Source organism: Nomascus leucogenys, chromosome 3, assembly GCF_006542625.1.
Source record: "Nomascus leucogenys isolate Asia chromosome 3, Asia_NLE_v1, whole genome shotgun sequence".
Classification (NCBI taxonomy): domain Eukaryota; kingdom Metazoa; phylum Chordata; class Mammalia; order Primates; family Hylobatidae; genus Nomascus; species Nomascus leucogenys.
Genome location: NC_044383.1, coordinates 40,271,547 through 40,294,493, shown reverse-complemented (window position 1 = coordinate 40,294,493; position 22,947 = coordinate 40,271,547). Strand labels below are relative to the sequence as shown.

General features: G+C 45.5%; 1 protein-coding gene across 2 annotated transcripts in view; it reads right to left on the bottom strand.

The window, feature by feature from the left end:
• Positions 1 to 5,936: 5,936 nt before the first annotated feature.
• Positions 5,937 to 22,947, bottom strand: part of MYOF (myoferlin) — a 174,608-nt gene continuing 157,597 nt past the window's right edge. For both annotated transcript variants that reach the window (XM_030809247.1, XM_030809248.1), the window contains 7 exons: positions 22,835 to 22,930; positions 19,651 to 19,792; positions 16,208 to 16,307; positions 12,499 to 12,689; positions 10,027 to 10,136; positions 9,514 to 9,661; positions 5,937 to 6,507 (listed from right to left, as the gene is read on the bottom strand). In XM_030809247.1, coding sequence (XP_030665107.1) covers positions 6,469 to 6,507; positions 9,514 to 9,661; positions 10,027 to 10,136; positions 12,499 to 12,689; positions 16,208 to 16,307; positions 19,651 to 19,792; positions 22,835 to 22,930 — 826 coding nt within the window. In that variant the 3' untranslated portion in view covers positions 5,937 to 6,468. The remainder of the gene's footprint in view (positions 6,508 to 9,513; positions 9,662 to 10,026; positions 10,137 to 12,498; positions 12,690 to 16,207; positions 16,308 to 19,650; positions 19,793 to 22,834; positions 22,931 to 22,947) is intronic.

The window sequence follows — 22,947 nt, the reverse complement described above, 5'->3', positions numbered from 1 at the left end:
CATTTGGGGTTTCCCAAATGGGTTTTTGAATCTGTCCATCTTTTAAATAGCTCTTTAATGCAACATGCAGGTCTAATTGTGACATATTATTTTTTCTAGCCTTAAAATGAGAAAGGAAGAACAAAACAAAATCAAGTGTTAGCCTGTCAGGATTTTCAGTTCCCTGTCATATCATGGCATTGATGGAGATTTATTTTCCTAATGAAGGCTCCAGCGTTAATGGTGGCACTTGCTAGAATCAGTTAGGACTAAGTGTTATTTAATTCATGGTGAAGCGACAATCTGACTGGACTGTGATTAGTTCCAGCTTTTAGCTATCATTTATAGGTCACCAGGCGGCTAACAACCTCAATTGAGAGACCATTATCTTTTGACAAGATGAAGCTTTTTTTTCTGGGGGATAGAAGGGGAGAGAGAGGAGTTCTACCCAGAAAGCCCAGCTCCTGGCTCTCCATGGGAATAACTTCATTCCTACAAGAGCTTTGCTGCTACTTACTCAAAGGTTCCACGCTACAGTCACACACTGTTTAAGACCAGGATATGTTATGAGAAATGTGTTATTAGGTGATTTTGTTATTGTGTAAACATCATAGAAGGTATTTACACAAACCTAGATGATACAGCCTGCACACACCTTGGCTCTGTGGTACAGCCTGTTGCTCGTAGACTACAAACCTGTCCAGCATGTTACTCTACTAAACGCTGCAGATAATGTAATACAATGGTAGGTATTTGTGTATCTAAACATCTTAACATAGAAAAGGTACTCCAAAAACATGGTATTATACACCTACAGTTTGGGCATCAGGGTGAGACCTTCTCTCCAAAAAAATATAATCTTACGGGATCACTATTATACCATCCAGTCTGTCATTGACCAAAATGTTGTTATGTGGCACAAGACTACAGTAGATTCTGGTTAGGTATCGTGAAGCCAAAGAAGGAAAAGACTTTCCTCATAGCCACTCATTTATCCACTGAGCAACTCTTCCTTGAGGGAGTCATTGCAGGAGGGTGTATTGGTAGGGTTCCCTGGTACAAAGGCTAATATTCGGCCTGCATGTACTGGTATGGCTGTTGCAGTGTTTTTTTTTTTTGTTTTTTTTAATAGTGTGTATCCACCATGATGGGTTGGTGCATCTATTCTGATTGGTTGGTGCCAGTGCCATACTCATTGTTAAAAATTCCAAATAACACCCTTGCCTGGAGTGTTCTTTTGTGACGCTTACTTTTTCTGCAAGAAAATGCCATTTTCAGTTAAATTCCCTCTCATCATTTGAGTGTCTCCTTTATTAGATAAAAGCTGTAGACTCTTAGTTAAGGTCTAAGCAAGATGCCATGACGCTGTTAGAAAGTAGTAGTTTGGGTGTAGGTATAATATGATTTGAAAAAATTGGGAGGTTATATGTGCTTGGGGGCCTGGACCCAGAAGAGCTTGCTTTCCTTCTTGACGGCCATGGCAATACTCAGTCAGCCTCCTAAGACAGAGGTCTACAGGGGGAGCCTGAATAACAAATAAGAATTATAGGCTCTGTTCCACTGGAACAATGCAATCGTTCCTGCTACCACCCCACACACAGCAACCTGCACCATGCTGCTCGGAGTGGCAAGAGCTGACCTCTTCCTACCCCCTGAAACTGGGATCCTCCTTCTTTCCTTCTGGGTCTTGGGAAGGTGGGAGACAGCCTTACATCTTAATCTTGCTTTTGCTTCCCTTCTATATGTGAGTCTGTGTTTTCTGTATAAAAGTCCCACAGTTAAAAGGAAAAGAACCTTTTTTTAGTTCTACTTTTGGAACCAGAACATCTGACTTTAACTAGTCAAATGCAATGCCTAAAGCTACTTGCTGGGCATTGGGAGTTGTGAAGGCACTTTACACACATGCTGCCATTCATCCCTCACCTCAATCCAGTGAGATAGGCATTATTTCTCCCAAGTCCTGGATGAGACTGAGGCAAGACCCGGGATGCAAACCCAGGGCTGCTGCTTCATGGGACAGATCTTACAGGTGCTACCTCTGCCCTAAAGGGGCTTACAGTCAGTTGGGAAGATGAGCCATGCCCATATAGCTGCAAGGTGAAACTAAGTATCACAATGTTTGTCAAACTTGAGGTCCTGGTTTTACCCCCCAAAAATTGTAATGAACCTCCAGTGTTGACTTACATTCATAAATTATTTAAATATGCACAAATGCAAACTCTGCATGTATTTCTTATACTACTAATAATTTGGTGCATTTCCTTATATATGTACCCAAGTATTTAGGACTTGACTTTAAATCGATTTGTAATTATGATCTTCAAAAATTTCCCATATGCCAACATTTTCCTATGCCAGTCACAAAATTTAGAAAATTGTTGTTCTGGGCTGGGTGCAGTGGCTCACACCTGTAATCCCAGCATTTGGGAGGCCGAGGCGGGTGGATCACCTGAGGTCAGGAGTTCGAAACCAGCCTGGCTAACATGGTGAAACCCCGTTTGTATTGAAAATACAACAAAATAGGGCATGGTGGTGCACACCTGTCATCCCAGCTACTCGGGAGGCTGAGGCAGGAGAATCGCTTGAACCCGGGAGGCAGAAGTTGCAGTGAGCCAAGATTGTGCCATTGTACTCCAGCTTGGGCAACAAGAGCAAAACGCCATCTCAAAGAAAGAAAGAAAGAAAGAAAGAAAGAAAATTGTTGTTCTTGTCTATGGCCATACCATCCTGAACATGCCCGCCCTTGTCTGAACTCAGAAGCTAAGCACGGTCAGGTTAGTACTTGGATGGGAGAAAATTGTTGTTCTTTTTCATTTTGCATCAACATATGGGACTTCATTATATATTAAATGATTCCCCTGTAAGTGGGCATTGAGGTTGTTTCTGATCTGTGCCGTGATAAAGCACACTGTAATATACGTTTTTGCACATGAACCTTTGGCTGCCTTTCTGATTATTTCCTTGGAGTTAATACTCAGGAGTGAAATTACTGGTTCAAAGGGCATGAACAGTTTTAAAACTTTTAACATACATATTTCTCCAGAAAGATTGTACTAATTTGTCTACTTGTTTTTTTGTTTGTTTGTTTTTTTGTTTGTTTGTTTTGAGACAGAGTCTCGCTCTGTCGCCCAGGCTGGAGTGCAGTGGCGCGATCTCGGCTCACGGCAAGCTCCGCCTCCCAGGTTCACGCCATTCTCCTGCCTCAGCCTCCCGAGGAGCTGGGACTACAGGTGCCCACCACCACGCCCGGCTAAATTTTTGTATTTTTAGTAGAGATGGGGTTTCACCGTGTTAGCCAGGATGGTCTTGATCTCCTGACCTCGTGATCCACCTGCCTCGGCCTCCCAAAGTGCTGGGATTACAGGCGTGAGCCACCACGCCCAGCCCTAATTTGTCTGCTTCTAAGATTGAATAATCACTTTGGGGTGCAAGAGGTGTCAAAGAGAAAGTGGCATTGGATGGCCGGGTGTGGTGGCTCACACCTGTAATCCCAGAACTTCTGGGAGGTAAGGAGTTCCAGACCAGCCTGGCCAACATGGTGAAACCCCGACTCTACTAAAAATACAAAAATTAGCCAGGTGTGGTGTCAGGCACTTGTAATCTCAGCTACTCAGGAGGCTGAGGCAGGAGAATCGTTTGAACCTGGGAGGCGGAGGTTGCAGTGAGCCGGGGTTGCACTGCTGCACTCCAGCCTGGGTGACAGAGTGAGACTCTGTCTCAAAGAAAAAAGAAAGTGGCATTTGAACCAGAACATCGAGGATAGGCAGGAGTTCCACCAATGAAGGCAGGGGTGCCATTGAGAAAGGAGGGGACAAGGTGTATGGGAGATGATAAGCATTCAAATTCAGCAGCATTGGAGAATATCCTGTGCATTGCCTCTCAGTGATTTTGTGTATTGAATGCTAGGATTTGGGGCAGGCCATGAAGGGAATTAAAATATTCAAAACGTGAAACAACTTAGCAATGACACTGACACAATCGCCATTGCAGTTTAACTTTGTCTCAGCGTCTAAAAGCATTGTCTTTATTGTACCATTTCTTACTCCCCTCAGCTCTATGTTACCGTTTGAATAGAGCTGTTTACTGATCTTACCATGGTCTCTCATATAACAGGACAGTGTTCTCACATGTTCTACAACACGCCGTCTTTCATGTTGACATGGAGTCACACTGTGTTGCTGTCACTCATTACTTGACAATCTCAGCCCTGTGTTCCTCTTGACAGATCTCCCACTGGTGGTATAGATTTATGGTTAAGAGAAGCTGGCCAGGCACAGTGGCTCACGCCTGTAATCCCAGCAGTTTGGGAGGCCAAGGTGGGTGGATCACCTGAGGTCAGGAGTACGAGACCAGCCTGGCCAACATGCTGAAAACCTGTCTTTACTAAAAATACAAAAAATTAGCCGGGCATGGTAGGTGGTGCCTGTAATCCCAGCTACTCGGGAGACTGAGACAGGAGAATCGCTTGAATCTGGGAGGCGAAGGCTGCGGTGAGCCGAGGTCTCGCCATTGCACTCCAGCCTGGGCAACAAGAGCAAAACTCCATTATGTAAAAAAGAAGTTAAGACTGTTTGGGTGCAAGTTCCAGCTCTACCATTTATTGGTTTTGTGGCTTTGGGCAAGTTCCTAAACCTCTTTGTGCCTTAACTTCTTCAACTGTAAATGGGGTGATATGGTTTGGCTGTGTCCCCACCCAAATCTCATCTTGAATTGTGATCTGAATTGTAATCCCCAGGTGTCAAGGGAGGGACCTGGTGGGAGGTGACTGGATCATGGGGATGGTTTCCTCCATGCTGTTCTCATGATAGTGAGAGAGTTCTCACAAGATCTGGTTGTTTGCTAAGTGTCTGGCATCCGTCCTGTTTGCTTGCTCTCTCCTGCCACCTTGTGAAGAAGGTGCTTGCTTCTCCTTTGCCTTCCACCACGATTGTAAGTTTCCTGAGGCCTCCCTAGCCATGCAGACCTGTGAGTCAATTAAACCTCCTTTCTTTATAATGTGCTTTGTCTGAGGTAGTATCTTTATAGCAGTGTGAAAATGGACTTACACATGGGGTTAAGAATGTTACCTGTGTTTATAGGGCTTCCTTGTCCTTAAGTGAGTTAATACACGTAAACCACTTAAAACACTGCAGTGCACAGAGTAAGTACCTTTAGTGTTAGCTTTTTTTTTCTTTTCTTTTTTTTTTTTGAGACGGAGTCTCGCTCTGTCACCCAGGCTGGAGTACAGTGGTGCAATCTCGGCTCACTGCAAGCTCTGCCTCCCAGGTTCACGCCATTCTCCTGCCTCAGCCTCCCGAGTAGCTGGGACTACAGGTGCCCACCACCACGCCCAGCTAATTTTTTGTATTTTAGTAGAGACAGGGTTTCACCGTGTTAGCCAGGATTGTCTTGATCTCCTGACCTCATGATCTGCCCGCCTCGGCCTCCCAAAGTGCTGGGATTACAGGCGTGAGCCACCGTGCCTGGACATTTTTTTTTTTTTTTTTTTTTTGAGACAGAATTTTGCTCTTGTTGCCCAGGCTGTAGTGCAATGGCGCAATCTCGGCTCACCACAACCTCCGCCTCTTGGGTTCAAGTGATTCTCCTGCTTCAGCCTTCCAAGTAGCTGGGATTATAGGCATGCACCACCACACCCAGCTAATTTTGTATTTTTAGTAGAGATGGGGTTTCTCCATGTTGGTCAGGCTGCTCTTGAACTGCCAACTTCAGGTGATCTGCCCGCCTTGGCCTCCCAAAGTGCTGGGATTACAGGCGTGAACCACTGTGCCCGGCCAAGTGTGAGCTTTTATTATTTATAATGTTATATTCAGTTTGACCTACTGGCTAAAATTGGGCAGCATATTTATAAAGGATATCTGGCCAAGAGGTATGCCATGGCATTCTCTTCACTGAGACAAGAAGGCCAGAAAAATGCCTCCTTCCCAACTTGACCCACAGTTACAATGAACAGCCAGGTGTAAAGGTGAAACATTTTTATTTAGTTTCATCACAGAGGTTAAATAGACTTTTACGACATCCATACAAAATATAGCAATGGTTGTGGGCATAAATAAGAATTGTTCTAACTATTCTAACTGATTTTATAATGCACAGCTCTTTTAGTTGATTAAAAATATGAAGTTTATCACCTCAAGATGCAGAGATTTTTGAATTCTACTTAGCAATTCCCAAAAGCTGAATTCTAGAACTGAAGACACATAAAAAGATGATTTTTAAATGGAACCAGCCACCTTGAAAAATATTTTGAAAAACATGATTTAAACTTTAGAAAATAAAACTTTTAATACTTAAGAGATAACATGATGCAAACATTGCTTGTTGGCCTGACTTTCCAGGACTAAGACCCTCTGAGAATCAATGGGGCTCGGTGACATAGCGTAACCTGCTACTGGGGTGTGGTCTCAGACGCAAAATGACGCTGGATGTTGGTCTACTGAGGCAGGATTCTCTCATTGCTGGATGACTCTTGAAATGAAGCCTTTGCCTCTGTTACGCATTTGGCTTTACAATCTTCATTGATAAATAGTTCTGGAAAGGAAACAAAAACAGTGGTAAAAACATATGTATGTATATATGTTTTTCAGTTAGGGTTTCTCAATCTTGGCACTATTGACATTTTTGAATCAGATGATTCTTTCTTGTTGGGGAGTGTCCTGTGCATTGTAGGATGTTCAGCAGCTTTCACCGGCCTCTACCCACCGAGTACCAGTGGCACCCCCCCGAAGTTGTTGCAACCAAAATGTCTCCAGACATTGCCAAATGTCCTCCTGGGGGTGGGGAGCAAAAATCTCCCCTAATTGGGAACCACTGGTTTATTTTTATTTTATTTTTATTTTTTGAGATGGAGTCTCGCTCTTCACCCAGGCTGGAGTGCAGTGGCACGATCTCGGCTCACTGCAACCTCTGCCTCCCAGGTTCACGCCATTCTCCTGCATCATCCTCCAGAGCAGCTGGGACTACAGGTGCCCGCCACCATGCCCAGACAATTTTTTATATTTTTAGTAGAGACGGGGTTTCACCGTGTTAGCCAGGATGGACTCGATCTCCTGACCTTGTGATCCACCTGCCTCGGCCTCCAAAAGGGCTGGGATTACAGGCGTGAGCCACCGCGCCCTGCGGGAACCGCTGGTTTAAATCAGTAGAATCTTTTTTTTTTTTTTTTTTTTGAGATGGAGTTTTGCTCTTGTCACCCAGGCTGGAGTGCAATGGCGCGATCTCCGGTCACTGCAACCTCTGCCTCGCAGGTTTAAGCGATTCTCCAACCTCAGCCTCCCAAGTAGCTGGGATTACAGGCACCCACCAGCACGCTTTGCTAATTTTTAAATTTTTAGTAGCGACGGGGTTTCACCATGTGGGTCAGGCTGGTCTCGAACTCCTGACCTCAGGTGATTTGCCCACCTCAGCCTCCCAAAGTGCTGGGATTGTAGGTTTGAGCCACTGTACCCAGCTGCCAATAGAATCTAAATCGGGAAAAAGAAATAACTAGGCTGGGTGCAGTGGCTCACACCTGTAATCCCAGCACTTTGGGAGGCTGAGGTGGGTGGATCACCTGAGGTCAGGAGTTCGAGACCAGCCTGACCAACATAGTGAAACCCCGTCGTTACTAAAAATAAAAAAATTAGCTGGGCATGGTGGTGGGCGCCTGTAATCCCAGCTACTTGGGAGGCTGAGGCTGGAGAATCGCTTGAACCTGCGAGGCAGAGGTTGCAGTGAGCCAAGATTGAGCCACTGTACTCCAGCCTGGGTGACAGAGCAAGACTCCATTTCAAAAAAATAAAAATAGAAGTTTTCTAAATGGTCAAGACAGTTGGACTGGGACCGAATGTAGTGGTTCACACCTGTAATCCTAGCACCTTGGGAGGCTGAGGTGGGTGGATCACTTGAGGTCAGGAGTTCGAGACCAGCCTGGCCAACATGGTGAAACCCAGTCTCTACTAAAAATCCAAAAATTGGCTGGGTGTGGTGGTGGGCGCCTGTAATCCCAGCTACTCGGGAGGCTGAGGCATGAGAAATGCTTGAACCTGGGAGGCAGAGGTTGCAGTGAGCTGAGATCATGCCACTGTACTCCAGCCTGGGTGATAGAGTGAGACTCTGTCTCAAAAAAAAAAAAAAAAAGAGTTTGACCATCTACGACTGTAAAATAGTGTACATATACTCATAGATGACAGACTGGAAGTACTATACTGGGGAAAGATGAAGACACAAAACCCCTGCTACTTGTATGGCTATGATACTATTTTTTTGAGACAGAGTCTCGCTTCTTCATCCAGGCTGGAGTGCAACGGTGTGGTCTCAGCTCACTGCAACCTCCGCCTCCCAGGTTCAAGCAATTATCCTGCCTCAGCATCCCCAGTAGCTGGGATTACAGGCATGTGCCACCACACCCAACTAATTTTTGTATTTTTAGTAGAGATGGGGTTTCACTATGTTGGCCAGGCTAGTCTCGAACTCCTGACCTCAAGTGATCCACCCGCCTCGGCCTCCCAAAGTGCCAGGATTACAGGCATGAGCCACCTCGCCCAGCTGTTATTATTATTAATGTGTTTTTGGAGTAAGAGCTTTTGAATGTCTCCTGTGACATTCAATGCCACTCGCCCAACTTCTGAGCATGGCTTCCTCTGCCTGGACTATGCCTTCTCCACTTGGCAAACTTGAATGTCCCCTCCTTGGAGGAACTGTCTTAGCAGGGGGTGCCCACGGTTGTTTGTTTCTGTCTTCGTAACAGCTCATCTCCCTTAGTAATGTGTCCTTGTTCCTGTGGCTGCTAGTTCCCAGAATATGAACTGCTCTTGGGCACAAATCATGCCAATAATTTAATCATTGCTATAACTTAATTCCTAGCCTATCGTAGATGTGCAATACATCCTCTGGACGGAGGAAGGGAGGTACTACTTCTAGGCACGCTGCCAAATCTCCCACTTGGACTCCCGTTTTTGACTGGGGTGATCAGGGGAACATTTAAGGGGGAGGTTATACGTGACATGAGCCCTAAAAAAATGAGTGAGGTTTTGATAGATAAATGTGGTCAGAGAAACAAAATTGGCCAAGGCATCCAGATAGGTAAGGGCAATAATATTTGGGGAGGTTGGGATCAACGATCTAGTTTGGGTAGAACACAGGGTATATGTAGACCCACAGTGAACCCAGATTTGGGGATTCTTGAAGCTAGGACAAGGAATTAGGATGCAGGATGGTTTGGAACAAGAAAGTCTGAAGGCAGGAAGATCAGTTGGAAACGCTGGCTATAGTCCAGACACACACTGATCAAGACCTGAGTGATTTCTCCTAGAATTCCTGAAACCAAAGTTATTTTCAGACCATAAAGAAAAATTCTGCCCGTAATTTGTGAAACCCTGAGAATGTGATTCTAATTACAAGACACATTACTTTAAATTTCCCCAAAGCAGAAGGGTTGCAACCCCACGCTGCTGAGTGGGTCATTCTTCTGCACAGTGGTCAGGGCAGATGCCAAGGGAGAGGACCAACTGCAACTCACAAGAAAGCCAAGACAAGGGGCCAAGGAAGGGCTCCTACCGGCAAAGAGTAGAGGAGCACGGCCACGAAGAGCAGCAGGATAAGCAGGAACAGCAAGCCGATTATGACCCACTTAAAGCGGCGCCACACGATGAACTTCATGGTCTTGCATGGGTTGGTGAACCAGAGGAAGGAGGTTTCTGGTCGACTGCATTGCAAAGAAACAGTATCACTACCCAACTCGGGAGGGATGCATATTTTATCCCAGAGCATAACACAGTTTCAGGAATAAAGAATCACATTAATAAGGTTAAGAAAAGATATTATTCCCCTTCGTTGACTGAGAAAGGCTCTTTAACCTATGACAGCTTTCTAAGATGCTGAACTTTGGTTTCCTGGAAAGGAGAATTCTTAAAATGAAGCCAGATCACCAACCTCTCCACCCCCACCTGCCACTATTAAATACCAGATTAGGAGGACCACAAAAGCTAATCCATCCCATTAAACCAATGGGAAGGGGGGCTCTCAGCCTGCAGGTGTTTGGGGAATGGGAGAACAAAGAAGGCCTCTCACTTTGGTAAGTCCAGCTTGGGGTTCATGTTGGGTTCGTCCCGCCCCTTCCCAGCTGGCCTCTCGTCGGCCTCCTTCTCGTTAAGGATTTCCAGTGTCATCTCCACTTTCCCCTTCAGTAAAGCAAAGCATGTTAAACACATGACATCACGTTTCACAAATATTTTTACTTCAACCCAAGGAGTATTCCCCGAGCAATGATTTTTATTCTTGTAAAACAATCCTTAGATTGCCTTCAGTTTTTCTCAAGAGATTTCATCCCATTTCCTCTTCCATGTGTTTCTGAACTGACTCTGTGTGGGAAACTTTGAGGACAAATTGCTTCCCCCACTCCCTACTTTTCATTTTCTGTATCCCCCTCACTCTAACATTCTCACATTGGTCTCCTTGTCTCCCCATACACCTTCCTATGTAACTTCACTTGGACCCAGACTAACCTGAATACCGCTAATAACAACATCTAACATTTATTGAGCATTATTGTAGGCTCCCAGTAAGAGAACACAGCCATGTCTCTTCATGCCTATCATTGTCACCTACTGTGCACAGTTGCTGGCATTCAGTAGGTACTCCATGGACACTAGCTCAATAAATGAATGAGTGAATGAATGTTGTCTCCCTGCTCGCGGGTTCCTGAGTGATGCTCCCAGTACTGTTTAAATGTTCCACGTAGGTTATCTCATGTAATGCTCATGGCAACCCTACAAAGGTACTATTATTGTCCTCATGTGCAAATGAGAACTGTGAGGCCAAAGTGAAAGTGGTCTAGAAACTTGCCCACTTTTGGCTGGGTGCAGTGGCTCATGCCTGTAATCCCAGCGCTTTGGGAGGCTGAGGTGGGAGGATCACCTGAGGTCAGGAGTTCAAGACCAGCCTGGCCAACATGGCGAAACCTCATCTCTACTAAAAATACAAAAAAATTTAGCCAGCATGGTGGCGCGTGCCTGTAGTCCCAGCTACTCAGGAGGCGGAGGTTGTAGTGAGCAGAGCTCGCACCACTGCACTCCAGCCTGGGTGACAGAGGGAGACTTCATCTTCAAAAAAAAAGCAACAAACTTGCCCACTTTTATAGTGAGCCATACCTAAGATTGTAACAGACTTTGTAACAGACTTTCTAAGAGCCAGGAAAGCCCGCAAGGTCACCAACAATTTGGGAAGCCCTGGCCCTGAGTAGAGCCCTGATGACCTCTACCCTTACAAGTCAGACAAAGCTGGGTTTCTGACTTTGGCAAGTTGCTCCATCTCTCCAAGCCTGTTTTTGGAATCGCTAAAATGGGGACAATGTCTACTTCATGGCGTTGTCAGCAGAACTAAGTGAGGTTATGTGCAAACTGCTGTATTGTAACGGAAAGCAGGTCAGTGGTTTCCTGGGACCAGGGAGGGAGGGAGCAATGGACTGCAGAGAGCGAGCACAAGGAAATTTTGGGGGTGATGGGAAGGTTCTGGATCTTGATTATGGTTCGATGAGTGTATACATCTGTCAAAACTCATCAATTGTGTACTTTAAATGAATACAGTTTATGTAAATTATACACCAAGGTTGTTTTTAAAAAGATTATGAACATAAAGCACTTGGCATGCTGCCTGGTTCAAAATTAATGATCAAAAATGTTAGCTATTTTTAATAATGCATAATGAAGTAGGTAGTCTTTTGTGACATGGCATGGTAACCCACACTATTCTTTCTAGATCAAAATACATCTTGAGTTCCTCAACTTGCTTGTAATTTATGGCCTTCTTATTCAACTACTGCCAGCATACCTTGCTTCTTCTTCCACCTTTTTTTTTTTTTTTTTTTTTTTTTTTTTGGAGACAGAGTCTCACTCTGTCACCCAGGCTGGAGTGCAGTGGCATGATCTTGGCTCACTGCAACCTATGCCTCCTGGGTCCAAGTGATTCTCGTGCCTCAGCCTCCTGAGTGTCTGGGACTACAGGTGTGCACCACCACTCCTGGCTACTTTTTTTTTTTGTATTTTTTTTGCATTTTTAGTAGAGACGGGGTTTTGCCAGGTTGGCCAGGCTGGTCTTGAACTCCTGACCTCAGGTAATCCACCTGCCTTGGATTACAGGTGTGAGCCACCACACCCAGCCCCACCTTTTTTTTTTTCAATGAGAAAAATTCAAATTTGAAGTTCCCTTTTCCATACTAAATTGTACTAGAAGCTCAGCATTAATTAACTTTCCTGATGAAGAAGAGTCCCAAGGAAAATATAGCGAAACCACCTGGGCTTCTAGTTTTTGACCATTCCAACTTCTTCACCTTCCTCCAACTCCAAACACATGCTCATAGCATCTCCCACCTTATATTGTAAGACAAAGGCAAACATATCCCAAACACAAACTGTTCCCATAACTTAAACTCCCACCAATTTAAAACTTCCTCATTTTATCTGGAGTAAGTCTATGGATAAAGGGCAAAACCTAAATGATAGAAGGCATAAACGATCTTCAACCAGAACCAGGAAATGTTCATACAGCCATTACGCGGGCGCCATCTTTCTCTGCGTAGCATGGCCACCATCCTTTCATGGACTTCTGCTCAAAGAGGGAGGCTGTCTTGGCTTTAAGGGGGTTCATGGCTTTGAGGTCCGGAATCATGTCCAAACTGCATTTCTCTGGTGATTTTGCAGGAATGATCGTGTGATGCAAGTCAAGTTCTAGGAAACCTAGCCAAGGAAACGACAGTAAGTCTAAATGAGCTTCAAGTGGATCAGCTGTTGTTCACAAGTGAACAGAACGTTCCTGTCAGGAGAGAGGCACGCAGTGATTTTGAACAGGTAAATGGTGAGTCAGAGAAAGGGAGCCTGGCAGACATTTAAAGTCTTTCCAGTTAGGAAGGAAAATGGCCGAAGAAATAGCCGTCCACTGCACAGCATCTCCTGTTTTCTTTCTCAAAGATACGAGCATAAACAGAGTTCTTTAAACTCAAAGTAATGAAATATCTACAGACACAATTTTCACTCAACTCAAGGCCCTTGGATCTGAAATGTTTTCCTTTTAGTTCTGAGCTGCCCTGAGCAGAGAGGTCATTTGGCTTTGGGTAAAGACAATAGGTGCTTAGAACACAGGATGCTGGCTGGGCACAGTGGCTCACGGCTGTAATCCTAGCACTTTGGGAGGCTGAGGTGGGCAGATCATTTGAGGTCAGGAGTTCAAGACCAGCCTGGCCAACAATGGTGAAACCCCGTCTCTACTAAGAATATAAAAATTAGCCGGGCATGATGGCACACATCCGTAATCCCAGCTACTCAAGAGGCTGAGACACAAGAATTGAGTAAGCCCAGGAGGCAGAGGTTGCAGTGAGCAGAGATTGCACCACTGTTCTCCAGCCTGGGCAGCAGAGCGAGACACTGTCTCAAAAACAAAACAAAAAAACCAATACAGGATGCTGCACGAAATGTGCATGTCCAAGACTCTTCTAGTAAAACCTCAGAAACAGAAGCTTGAGAAGGAACATGACTCAACCGAAAACGCTCACCAGGAACTGAGACTCCTAGCCTCAATCAGTGTGTCTGGAGAAGCACACTGTCCATTCTATGATGTGAGGCATTAACTCTTTTTGTTTTGAGACTCAGTCTCTATAACCCAGGCTGGAGTACAATGATGTGATCTCAGCTCACTGCAACCTCCGCCTCCTGGGTTCGAGCAATTCTCATGCCTCAGCCTCCCTAGTAGCTGGGACTACAGGTGTGCACCACTATGCCCAGCTAATTTTTGTATTTTTAGTGGAGACAGGGTTTTGCCATGTTGGCCAGGCTGGTCTTGAACTCCTGACCTCATGTGATCCACCCACCTTGGCCTCCCAAAGCTCTGGGATTACAGGCATGAGCCACCATGCCCGGCCGCTTTAACTCTTTAGTACCACTTCCGCAGTAAGGGAAAAGTGTGTTTTGGCCTTGGGAACTCCTGTGAGCCCTTTCCTTAAGAAAATGGTATCTGTGATGTGGGGTCAAGTCTATGGACAACTGGGGCAAGAGTCTGGCCTTCAGCAGTGGCAGCAAAGAGCAACAGGGAGGTTGTGGCATTTTCTCTCTAAACTGTCAGGCTCAGGGACTGCCCTTCAGCATATAGTGGACCCATAAGACACGTGACCTTAGCCTTTCTTGACCTATGACTGCTTTTGTCTCCCCTCTCCTTTTGGTTATGTACTCACTTGGTATTTTGAGACACAGTCATTCTCTTTGTTGTCTGACAGTTTTGTTTAAATTCCAAGGGAAGGCCAGGCATGGTGGCTCATGCCTGTAATCCCAGCAATATTGGGAGGCCAAGGTGGGCAGATTACTTGAGCTCAGGAATTTGGACCAGCTTGGGCAACATGGCAAAACCCCGTCTCTACAAAACATACACAAAATTATCCAGGCTTGGTGGCGCGTGTCTGTGGTCCCAGCTACTTGGGAGGCTGAGGTTGGGAGGATCTCCTGAGCCCAGGAGGTGAAGGTTGCAGTGATCCTAGATCGTGCCACTGCACTCCAGCCTGGGCGAGAGAGTGAGACTCTGTCTCAACAAAAAACAAAGCCAAGGGCAAACCCTTTATTATCCTAGAATTTACTATCCATATGCTTTATGTAAGCCTACTTGCATACTTATTTGTTTACTGACCTCTTACTAAGCACTAAGTCAAAACCATTGCATTAGGTACTGTGCGGGGAAAAGGGATAAATAAGACGCAGCCTTCGGTGGGTGTTTCCTCTGCCAGGAGGGACCCCTGGAAGCAGCGTGGAAACAGGGAGACCAGTCAGGGGCTACTGTAACATGTGGCTAGCAGAAAGTGAGTTTCAATTGGCAAGTGGCAGAGATCACAGGACTAAGAAAATAAGTGTGCATGATAAAACAGATGGCACTGCTAGGATGGAGTGGCTGGCGGGGCGTGGGGGGAAAGAGAGGAGGAAAACCGCAGAGGACTCTGGGTGCTTTGGCCTGGGTGGCTGGGGAAATGGAGGGGTCGTGAGCTGCTAAATAAGTTCCTGAGGAGAGCAGGGGTGAGGTCAGGGAAGAAATGCTGAGTGAGATTTCAGTCACAGTACAAGCTCACTGCCAGCCAGAGATAAAGGTGGGAGGTTCTGGCCAGGAATCAGGAATGACCCTCACAACGATTTCCTTTGACTGTACTGCAGGCACTATGAGAGCGCAGGTTACACGTCCTGGTTTAGGAGCCATACTTTGTGGAAAGGTGAGAGTTGAAGCATGACCTTCCACTGAGGTGAGAGTGGGTAAATCCTTGGAGGGGGTGTTGGCGGGTTGGAGGAGAGCAGAAGAACCTCAGGGAAGGCCTGTATTTAAAAAGTGGGAGGCTGGGCACTGTGGCTTATGCTTGTAATCCTGGCACTTTGAGAGGCTGAGGTGCAAGGATTGCTTGAGCTCAGGGGTTCAAGAGCAGCCTGGGCAACATAGTGAGACCTCATCTGTACTAAAAAGTGGAAAAAAAAAAAAATTAGCCAGGTGTGGTATGCCTGTAGTCCCAGCTACTCGGGAGGCTGAGGTGGAAGGATTTCTCGAGCCCAGGAGGTTGAGGTTGCAGTGAGCTATGATCGTGCCACTGCACTCCCGCCTGGGTAACAAAGAGAGCTGTCTCCAAAAATAAAAAAATTAAAAAATAGAGTGGGATGCAGAAACAGAGCTGGCTAATGTGACAAGAGCAGAGCCTGGGAGAGTGAAAATCTGGAGAGCACAGTGCCATGGGGGGCGAGGCAGGAGTGTGCCAGGAGAGGGAGGGGCCCGGGATGAGGGTGCATTGAACTAGTGCCCTTACCACAGAGGAGAATGGGCCTAGGGACAGGAGCAATGGCTGGGGGGTTGGGGACTTTGCTGGGGGGTTGGGGACTTTGGTAACTTGGGAACAGGTTGAGGAGGGTGGGAGCTCATTCTCAGGTGCTGAGGAGAGAGTGGCTGGTTTGAAAGTGGATGTAGGAGTGTGGCATACCCCTGCAGAAACAGGATTTGAGTCTTCACAGACAGACAGGAGCTGGTGCAAGACCCTCACCAGAGCCCTTGAAAAGGGATGGCACTCACTGTCAGGCTGCACTGCCAATTGCTTACGCAAGCACTGGGTGTGTCCCCTGTCCCCCTACCAGGCCCCCACTACCAAAAAGTATTGAAGATTTAAAGAATTGCTTCCAAGTTTTCATTGATCCCACTAATTCCAAGTACAGTTTCTTAGAAACAATGATCCAAATGTAAGCCCTACCCAAGTAGTCATCCAGAGAAAACTTGTCATTGTCCCATATCTGAATGATCAGCCTGGGTGGGATTCGAAATTCTGTTTGGTCAATACTCCAGAAATGCTCCTAAAACGAAAAGAAACATGGACACACCAGGTGATCATGATGACTCTGAAACACTCACCTTTGGCTCCTTAAGACAGCATCAAAGCCTGGGGCCTTTCTCTCCTTTGCGCCCCCACCCTGACACTCCCTTGGGCCTAAATCCTTCCACTGTATCTATATGGAGAGCAGTCAGGCTCCCCAGGAAATTACAAGCTGGGCAACTGAAAGAATGTCCCAGGCATTTCCCAAAGAAGAAGATTTTTTGCTATGTCCCTATCAGTGTGACTTCCCGCTGCCACCTGGGGGTTGGAGAGTGACTCATCTCCCTACCAAAGACCACTATGTCCTATTTAGATGATCCTCCTAAGGCCAGGCATTCTAGATCAGCCCACAGTATCACCCACTGGGGTGTCACTTCTGCTCAGCAACTTTCTACCCACCCACACAGATGTCTCAGTGTGCTCTCATTTTACATGGGGGTAAGGAGACTGGGGCCCAGATTCTGCTTCTGCTCTTTTATCAGTGCAGATTTAGAATGTCCTGGGATTTTTGGCCTTTGAAAAATACCACTGGTGCTGGGTGCAGTGGCTTGTAATCCTAGCACTTTGGGAGGCCGAGGGGGTAGGAGTTTGAGACCAGCCTGGCCAACATGGTGAAACCCCGTCTCTACTAAAAAATACAAAACATAGCTGGGTATGATGGTGCATGCCTGTAACACCAGCTATCTGGGAGGCTGAGGCATGAGAATCACTCAAACCTGGGAGGTGGAGGTTGCAGTGAGCTGAGATCATACCACTGCACTCCAGCCTGGGCGGCAGAGAGAGATTCTGTCTCAGAAAAAAAAAATACCACTGGCTTTTGTTTGCTTGTGGTCACTTAAGACCCTCAGATCCTCATACTAGAGGTAGGTTGAAGGAGGACTAGGTAAGTGTCCTGCAAGTTCTTGCCTCCATTGCCTCAGATAATGTTAGCCAAGACTAAACATCTCTACAACTCAGGTACACCTAAGTTCCTCTGGCCCCAGTGGAAAGGGAATTTCCCAGTGCTTCATGAATTTGAAGGAAGATCACTGGGTTGTTTTCCATATTCCAGGAATGTTTTCCTTTGCAGGGCTCAGAGAGCCTGGCTCTGAGGGGCTCGGCAGCCCACTCTGTTGTTATCTGTTGCTGCCTGACTGTCCTGTGTAGGATCATGCTCCAAGCACCACAGGGTGTGGGGAGGTCCAGCCCTAGATGTGGGTAAACAGGAAACGTAACCATACCTAAAGCCCTGATCCCCACCATCAGCCCTGATGCCACACCAACTGAAAGTGTGCATTTTTGATATCACATTGAGCTTCTGTGCCTCTTGAAAGTCCCCTTTGTCACTTTGGGAGGCCAAGGTGGGAGAATGGCTTGATCCCAGGAGTTTGAGACCAGCCTGGGCAACAGAGTGAAACCCTCTCTCTACAAAAAATACAAAAATTAGCCAGGCATGGTGATGCATGCCTATAGTTCCAGCTACTAGGGAGGCTGAGGTAGGAGGATTGCTTGAGCCCAGGAGGTCAAGGCTGTAGTGAGCTGTGAGTGCACCACTACACTCCAGCCTGGGTGGCAGAGTGAGACCCTGTCTCAAAAAGAAAAAAGTCACCTTTGAAGGCATTCATCCCACCGGTATTAAAACAGTGCTGGCCGGGCACGATGGCTCATACCTATAATCCCAGCACTTTGCAGGGCCGAGGTGGTTGGATCACCTGAGGTCGGGAGTTCAAGACCAGCCTGACCAACATGGAGAAACTCCATCTCTACTAAAAATACAAAATCAGCTGGGCATGGTGGTACATGCCTGTAATCCCAACTACTTGGGAGGCTGAGGCAGGAGAATAGTTTGAATCCAGGAGGCAGAGGTTGTGGTGAGCTGAGATTGCACCATTGCACCCCAGCCTGGGCAACCACAGCGAAACTCTGTCTCAAAAAAAACAAAAAACAGTGCTTACTACAGCATTAGCACTGAGTAGGGCCAGCAGAGGGTAGGCCTAATGCAACACAGGGCTGGGAGCTGGTACATTCTGATCAGGTGTGGGGAGAGAGGGAAGCTGACAGAATGTAGAGGCAGGAATGGAACAGGGCATCTATCGAAGACATCTGTTGTTATTGACTATGCAGGTTCTAGACCCCCTTTTTTGGAATGAAAGCACCCAGGTTTTCCTCAGCGGACTCCCCTTTCCCCCAGATTTTAGAGAAGCTGCCTCTGTCACTAACTCTAGAGCCTGGACAATCAGAGCATCCCTGGGCAACAATGGTTGGTTCAGGGATAGGCACATGAACCCCAAAAGCAGAGACATTGAGGCCCAATTACAGAACTCTGGTTGGCCCCATGAGGGCTTCGCCCTTCTCTTTCTGCTGAGGTTTGTGGAGAGGACAGGATGTAAGCTGGGGCTGCTACCGTCTCCTGGGGAAGAGTGTGGAGGGTGAGACCAATTTCTAAAGTTATCATCACTTCACTGTGGGATCCAGACGGGCCTAAAGCCAGCAGACCCCTGGACTTTTTGGTAATGTGAACCAATACGTTCCTTTTCTGGTGTCAGCCAGTTTGAGTTCTGTAACTGAAAGTCTAACTAGTTAAGACCAGGAGGGCCCTGAGCCCTCATGGCAGTGCCTCTGAAGGAGGTAAAGCAGATGTGGAAGTTTGATAAGGAAGGATACCCCCTTTAATACTGGGCCTCTGCTTGACTCTGCCTAGCATGGGAAGACATCAGTCTCCCCATCACATAAAGAATACACTTGGGGCCAGGTGCGGTGGCTCACGCTTGTAATCCCAGCACTTTGGGAGGCCGAGGCAGGCGGATCACGAGGTCAGGAGATCGAGACCATCCTGGCTAACACGGTGAAACCCCGTCTCTACTAAAAATACAAAAAAATTAGCCGGGCGTGGTGGTGGGCGCCTGTAGTCTCAGCTACTCGGAGAGGCTGAGGCAGGAGAATGGCGTGAACCCGGGAGGCGGAGCTTGCAGTGAGCCGAGATCGCGCCACAGCACTCCAGCCTGGGTGACAGAGCGAGACTCCGTTTCAAAAAAAAAAAAAAAAAAGAATACACTTGGGTTGTTGTTTATACTAATACAAAACCATTACTTCTATCCTTTATCCTTCGCCACCAGTATGTGAGGGGAAAGAAAGTTGTGCTCCTCATGCTTCCTAGTTACACAAATACCTGTCCTAGCAGTGTGACCTTGCACAAATATCAAGGTGGCAGATTCCCCATCTCTACTGAGAAGGAGCCAGACTCAGTGACCTCCGAGATCCTGAGCAGCTCCAGCATTCTATGAGTTTCTGAGTGAAGGAAGATCCGTGATACCCACTTCCCAGCTGCATATTTCAGAGCTCACTTTTTTCGCAATGATACAGAGTTGTTCAGCTGGAAGGTAGTCAAACGGGAAAACAAATCGCCAGTTAAAATTCCCTTCACCATCCAAAGATCTGTAATGGACATCTGTTTTCTGTTTGTTTTCTTCATTGCCAGGAATCCAGCTGAAAGGCAGAGGCAAATAGACTTAGCTTCACGTGATTGACAAGTCATGTAGCCGCAAAATTGTGCAGTAATTAGGGGAGCGAAGAGCAGGAGAATTAATGCACTTTTCTTGGGCAGATTCCAGTTATCTATGGAGCTAGGGGTGATTTATGGAGGGGAGGTGCTCTATTGCATCCAACACAGGTTGTGGCCAAATAAAATATCATTCCTCTAAAACCAAAGCAGGAAACCCTTTAGACTTCAGTTAACAGGGCTAAGGTGAAATTTTCTGGAAAATATCAACAATGTAGCTTCTATTTTGGGTACACTGAAGCCTGCTGGCTATGATTTTAGTCCTCACAACTATAACTCATCAGTGTCTTTCAGCACTGCTGATAGGTTAAATGAATATGAGTTAGCTCAAAATTTTAGCATTTCCTTTCCCATATTTTACTTAAGCAAACCAAAGAAGCACAAATCAAGTAATCTTACAGCTTCCTTTTTATAAATTATTCTTTTCGAAACTATGATAATATTAATGATACTTGCAAGGAAGATGTCAGCTCTTATTTCCACATGCGTATCTATGAGCATTCATTTCAGTAACATCTTAACTTTTAACGTTTGAGAAGTTTTCTTCTGCTTGTGCCTGGCACATAGTAGACACTAGATAAATACCTATTGAAGGAATGAATGAATGAGTGTGCCCAGAGAGAAGTTGTTGCTACTGGGAAGACTTCTAGTTTGAAACCAGCGGGTAACATTCGATTTTACACTGTCAAAGCAATAGAGAGCACATGGTTTTCTCGAAACTGCACATTAGAATCACATTAGAATCGACTGGGGACGTTTTAAAAATATTGATGCCTGGACCCCACAGATAGAGATTCTTGGTAGGAGGCAGGCCTGGCTGGAAAAACTCTCTGAGCCTCATCTTGCATCTGTAAAATAAGATTAATGATATGTGCTCCCTTCACATGGTCGACACGAAGACAGAAAAGATTATGGTTTAGCAGGGGCAGAGTGGGAATGGAGATACCTTTAGCACACGGTTATCATCTTCTATGAACCAGGTACTTAACATGCATTATTTTATTCTTCCCAACAACTCTGTAACTATCTCCATTTTGTGGAAGAGGAAACTGAGGTTCAGAGAGAATATATTAACTTGCACAAGGTCACATAGCCCAGAACTGACAGAACTAACTATGATTCCCAGGTCAGTCTGATTGTCTGATTGCAAAGCCCACATCTGTTACTCTGCCTCAAGGAACCACGGAGATTGTAAAGTCACTTGAAATTATTAAGTCCTACTATTAGTAGTGATATTAATACCAATCAACTACAGTAGTTTTCCTTTTTGCTGGTCAATTAACTGACTAGATAAATGAGTTGAAAGATTCCTTTTGACCATTAACTTTTTTTTTTTTTTCCAAGAGCCAGGTTCTCGCTATGCTGCCCAGGCTGGACTTCAAACTACGGGGTTCAAGTGATCCTCCTGCCTCAGACTCCTGAGTAGCTGAGACTGCAGGCATGAGCCACCGTGCCCAGTTTTGACTATTAACTTTTAAGGTAACTCATTGAAGAGAGTTCACATTCTCTTGGTCACGACCTTGGTGGCCTCGCCTCCTGACCCACCCCTAAGGGTCACCATCATCCTACCCTAGACTGCTCACCCTTACAGCTCTTCCTCTCTTTTAATTTTAAACATAAATCTTTTCATACTTTAAGACAAGTCAAACAGCTCCTATAGGTATATGTATTTGTGTGCATGTATGTATAGCTTGGTATGTAATATAATACCCAGCTGTGTCTAGTGCTAAGCATGGTATTTATGCATGATTCATCTTTTCACATATCCTATTTAGATTTTTATTCCAAATTTTGCAAGGTACTTTAAGTTGAGCTTTATTCTCTGATTAGAGGAGTTTTCTCTCAGTTCAGAATTACTTGAGTTTGTTTCCCTGATTTGAAAAAAAAAAATGCTTATGATAGTCAAATAAATTTGCATATATATAATTAGCTGAGATTAGTTTTCCCTAGAGAATGGTAATGAGATCCAAAAATAATGAAGAACTTGCTGAAACATTCCCTGTTTGCAGTGAACCTAAATGATACTAATTATATCTTTAACAAAGTTTTGATTGGAGGCCACATGGGATTATAGGTGAAACTTTGTTCTCACTTTATGAATATATTAAATGTCGCAAGTCTTATCTTTTACGTATCAAGGAATCAAACTGAGTCCATGTGGAATGGCAACAATACTGTGTGCCAGGCACTGTCCTGAATGCTTTGAATCACTGTATCACCTGAATATCCCTGGGAAGGAGGAGTAATCATTATCACCATTTTACAGATGAGGAACAGCGAGCTAACCACCTTGTCCAGCCAGTAGAGAAAGTACCAGAATTTAGTCGCTATGCTGTACTGCATGCAACATCTATGATCGAGGCATATGATCAAGGCATAGCCATCCACACAGATGATTTGAAATTGAATTAGGCAAGTAAGAGAATACTGAACAACAACGACACTTGACATGTTGGATGCTGGCACTCAGTGCAGGTTGGCAGAATAAATGACTTCCTTTGAAATCTGCGAATATTTCCTCTTTTCCATAGACATGGGCTGCTGGTAATAAAATATGTAGAAAATGAAATTTTGGGAGCTTTACTTGTGTTTCTAAGGCTAGTTATTCAGGGTATCAAAGAGGAATAAAAAGAAACTACATGGCTAAAAAGTCCCAGAAATAATAAATCTGCTTAAAAGAAACTGAAGAAAATCCACTTTGTCAAAAAGGAAACAAAGAAATATTTATCAGTTCTTATAATCCTTATATAGCTTTCCTCATAAACAAAGTCCATACAGGTCTTGCTCTCTCTCTTTTTCTCTATTCTCTCCCCTTTGCTTTCCAGGAGCTACCTAAGTAGATCACATTAATGAGATAAAATAACTTCAAAAAACCAAGAATCCTATCTTGGGCACATTCAGTAATGAAAACTCACAAAGGAGAGTCTGTTTCCCTGAGCTTGGCAAAGTCTCTCACATGCTAACCTCACCCTTTGACGTAGATGTCACTCATTTCCTCTCCTGTGATGCTTTTCTCGTCCAAGATAACGTCCTTGGTGTTCCAGATAATCACACGGAGGTAGTATCTGCAAGAAGCACAGTT